The sequence below is a fragment of the Macrobrachium nipponense genome, chromosome 46 (assembly GCF_015104395.2).
Source record: "Macrobrachium nipponense isolate FS-2020 chromosome 46, ASM1510439v2, whole genome shotgun sequence".
NCBI classification, from domain to species: domain Eukaryota; kingdom Metazoa; phylum Arthropoda; class Malacostraca; order Decapoda; family Palaemonidae; genus Macrobrachium; species Macrobrachium nipponense.
In genome coordinates, this window is record NC_061106.1 from 22630708 (window position 1) to 22635749 (window position 5042).

The 5042-nt window shown below is 37.4% G+C and overlaps 1 protein-coding gene across 1 annotated transcript; it reads left to right on the forward strand.

Moving 5' to 3' along the window:
- The first annotated feature begins 837 nt into the window (after positions 1 to 837).
- Positions 838 to 1539, forward strand: LOC135214670 (uncharacterized protein DDB_G0286299-like). The gene has a single exon (XM_064249007.1). It carries the CDS (start codon positions 838 to 840, stop codon positions 1537 to 1539), a length of 702 nt encoding a protein of 233 aa, XP_064105077.1.
- The last annotated feature ends 3503 nt before the right edge of the window (positions 1540 to 5042 follow it).

Here is a 5042-nt window from a genome sequence, read left to right on the forward strand (position 1 = left end):
CTGTGGCTCCGTCGAATACAGCCACAGAGATCTTCACTGCTCAAATTGCTAAAGAATCCCAATTGCCTCCGTCTGTCTCCAAGGAAGGAAGAAGACTTCGAAATCCACAAGAGAAGAATCGAAGCTTCCGTCAGCTTCTCAAACAAACCATCAGCACCAAGCGTCTTTGATTCAGCCTCTCGACAACAGAGCCTTCCGCCAAGGACTGAGGCAAAGAGGAGGAAAGAAGCCAGAAGGTCTGCAAAGGACGGCACAAGGAGACGGACCAAAGGAGGACTGGACACAGGAAGAAATGGACACAAAGAAGATTGGGATACAGGAAGAAGACGGACAGGAAGAAGATTGGACACAGAAGAAGACTGGACACAGGAAGAAGACGGATACAGAAAGAAGACTGGACACAGAAAGAAGATTGGATACAGGAGACTAAGAAGACTGGACACAGAAAGAAGGACTGGACACAAGAAATATATTGATACAAGAATACGAAAGGACAAAGAAGACTGGACACAGGAAGAAGACTGGACACAAAGAAGATGATACAGAAGGACGACTGGATGATCAGGCAAGAAGACTGAACACGGAAGAGGACTGGCACAGGCACTGGACACAGAAAGAAGATTGGATACAGGAAGAAGACTGACAGCAAGAAGACTGGACACAGAGAAGAATGCACTGGACACAGAAAGAAGACTGGACACAGAAGAAGACTTGGACACAGGAAGAAGACTGGACACGAAAGAAGACTGGACACAGGAAAGAAGATTGGACAGGAAGAAGACTGGACACAGAAGAAGACTGGACACAGAAGAGACACAGAAGACTGACACAGAAAAGATGAACCCACAGGAAGACTGGACACGGAAGAAGACTGGACACAAGAAGAAGATGGATACAGGAAGAAGACTGGACACAGGAAGAAGACAGGATCACAGAAAGAAGATGGATACAGGAAGAAGACGGACACAGAAGAAGATGGACGAAGAAGACTGGAACGAGAGACTGGACACAGAAGAAGCACAAGATGGACACAGAAGAAGACTGGACACAGAAGAAGATTGGATACAGGAAGAAGACCAAGATACAGGAAGAAGCCAGATACAGGAAGAAGACTGGACACAGGAAGAAGAATTATTAAGGAAAAGACCGGACACAGGAGAAGACCAGATACAGGAACCGAAGACTGGAACAGGAAAAAGATGGATACAGGAAAGAAGAGGAACAGGAAGAAGACCAGATACAAGAAAAGGCCGATACGAGAGACGGACAAAGAAGATTGGATACAGGAAGAAGACCAGATACAGGAAGAAGCCAGATACCAGGAAGAGACTGGACACAGTAAGATTGGTACAGGAAGAATACCAGGATTACAGCAGAAGAATGGACCAAGAAAAAAGATACATGGAAGAAGACGATACAGGAAGAAGCTGGACACGACGAGATAGGAAGAAGACCAGATACAGGAAGAAGACTGGACACAGGAAGAAGACCAGATACAGGAAGAAGACCAGATACAGGAAGAAGACCAGATACAGGTAGAAGACTGGACACAGGAAGAAGACAAGATACAGGAAGAAGACCAGATACAGGAAGAAGACCAGATACAGGTAGAAGACTGGACACAGGAAGAAGATTGGATACAGGAAGAAGACTGGACACAGGAAGAAGACCAGATACAGGAAGAAGACCAGATACAGGAAGAAGATTGGATACAGGAAGAAGACTGGACACAGGAAGAAGACTAGATACAGGAAGAAGACTGGAACAACAGGAAGAAGACTGGACACAGGAAGAAGACCAGATACAGGAAGAAGAAAATGATTAAAAAATCAGATGAGAGAGAGAGAGAGAGAGAGAGAGAGAGAGAGAGAGAGAGAGAGGAGAAATTTTTACCAAACTACTGCTCCAACCATTTAATCTAGAGAGAGAGAGAGAGAGAGAGAGAGAGAGAGAGAAATTCTACCAAACTTCTGTTTCAACTCTTTAATCGAAAGAAAGAGAGAGAGAGAGAGAGAGAGAGAGAGAGAGAGAGAGAGAGAGAGAGAGAAATTTTACCAAACTTGTTTCAACTCTTTAATTGAAAGAGAGAGAGAGAGAAAAAAAAATTCTACCAAACTTCTGTTTCAACTCTTTAATCGAAAGAAAGAAAGAGAGAGAGAGAGAGAGAGAGAGAGAGAGAGAGAGAGAGAGAGAGGTGAGAGAGAGAGAGAGAGAGAGAATCCAATTAAATGAAGGCATAACCCCCCCCCTTTTTTTAATATTATACAAAAATACTCAAAAAAAGTCTAATACAATACTTAGGCTGAAAATAAAAAATATCAATTGTTATTGTAAATCAAATTCGTCCATAATTACATCACGAGTTAAAAACTCTACAAATATTGCAATTTGAGTTTGGTTAAGTTTACTAATAAAGCACTTAACTTCATTCGCACTTTCCTTTAATGAATGAAAGAGCGCAATTCGAGCAGATAATTCAGCAGTACATGGCTTGCATTTTTTTTTTTTTTTAGACGACTAAAAGGACGCACTTGGCATAGTACTCAATGGACTATTGTTTTACTTTTTCCTTTCACAAAAGCATGGAGGCAGTGGTGAACCTTGACCCGAACCCTGTTCTAGTTTTTTCTTTCTTTTCCTTAGGGAATAAAGTAATATATATATATATAAATATATATACCTATATTTACGTATGTAGATAAATAATTATATACTATACATATATATACGTATATATATACTATATATATATATATATATATATATATATATATATATATATATCTTATATATCTCTATATATATATATATATATATATATATATATATATATCTAAATACATATATATAGATATAGATATATATATATATATATATATATATATATATATATATATATATATATATATATATGTATAAACTTTAAAAATCTACCTATTCATTACATCTCCTAGTAAGATACATTCTTTAGGTGTCCTTCAGAACAGGACCAGACACTCCTGAAACAAAACACAGACAGACAAATAGACAGACAGGTAGACAGACTTACCGTCACTCAAATAGAGACCAATAGAACCAAGAGCATAACCTTCCGCCCCCAAAACAACACCCCCAGCCCCCCACAAGTTAAATAAAAGATAAGGACGCTGCATATTTTTTATTGGGGCCTTGGGTTAAGTGTCGAACCCATGTCTGCTCTTCACGAGTTTTATTTCATTATTTCCTCTCTTTTTTCAGAGAGAGAGAGAGAGAGAGAGAGAGACACGCCTTCAATCCCCAAACGATTAATGATCTGGCATGGCCAATTAACTTATAATAATACTAATGAAGTCTCTGAATGTCTCCCCAGTGTCTTTTGAATGTCTCCCACAAACAGTATACAGTAAGTCCCCTGTCCCTAGTCACCCTCCACCCCTACCCCACCCCCACCCCCACCCCCACCTCACCCTTACCTCATAAAGGTGTCAACGTACAGACGGCCAACGAAGAATTGGCGTAGTTTCTTAATTCATTGTTCGTTAAGGAAATATGCCGTATGCAGGTGCCAGATTATTTACGTAACAATAAATAACATTTCCTTTCAAAGGTGCTATACTTGAAATAAATTACATTAGAATTGAGTAGACTTATTCAACGTATTAAAGATAATTATTTTGCAAAGTAAGAGGAAAATATATACCGATGGGTCCACGATTTCTAATTTTATTCTCAACTCTAGCTTCGTGACAGCAAGCATACCGAAGATTTTTGAAGTTGGCTTTGCTGCCGCTCGAGTCTTTACTCAACGTATCGTACTGCACTGGGGTGTTGTCATTTCGTCTCCTACAGCCGATAAATAATACATCAAGGCGTTAACATTCTTTGAAAAACGATGTTTAATTAAACTAATTTTGTCCTTTGATCAATAAAAATAATTTGCATGACACATTTAGTGGGCCTAAATTGGACTTCTGATTTTCCCACATGATTAGCCTAGGTCTATACTCTCTCGGATACGTAATATTAATGAATATTTAAATCGACAATATATATATATATATAAATATATAATATATATATATATATATATATATATATATATATATATATATATATATATATATATATACGTACGTATCGTATATATATATATATATATATATATATATATATATATATATACATATATATATATATATATTAATCTGCTTTATCTTGTTTTATTAGCCATGTTCGCCTTTCTTCTTATCCTTTTCCTAATTGCTTAACACAATTAACTCTGACCTAGCTATTCAAAGTAAAAAAGCAATCATAAAAAAATCAAACGAATATAATTCAGTCTTATTTTTTATCGAATTCCTTGCATATCATCCTGTTTCATTTGGACACGTTGGAGAGCTGTGGGAGTCAAAACTGACGAATACTTAAGAAAGGCTAACTTTCTGTAAAGCTTTCTTAGGTTGATCTTTCTATATCTATTCATTTCTTCTAAATAGAAATTAATTCAAATTAATTTCACATGTATACCTAGACCTACTACCATAAGCATATTATAAGTAGCTGAAAGGATAAGAAATATGAAAGGTGACGTTCTCGTTTAAGTCTATTTCATATGTTTGTTTGTTTTTTTCAAGAAAAACCTACTGCTTTAATAAACGGTTGCTCTTTGACAGCTACAGGGTGTAACACGAGTGTATGCACATATTTTGTGGGATGAAAGATAAAGTTTCTTTGAACAGAAAATATTTTATAAACATGCATTTTAAGGCGTCCGTTGTCGGTGCGGGCAATTTTAAAATAACCGTCATCATTAGTGATGCTTTCACGAGATGGAGTTTCGTAGTGAGAAGTCGGATCTAGTCGCCTGAGATGTAGAAGAGAGCGGAGGTGGCGTATAGGAGTGATGGAAGGATTAGGCCTGTGTTAATAAAGTATCTCCCAATAAAATGTATTCTTTAGGTTTTGAAGAAAATAAATGCATGCATCATTGAAACCGTTTCCCTCCCTATCCGTGGTATTCACTGGCCACCGATAAAAAACTAAACAAAAAGAGTAAGCCTAAC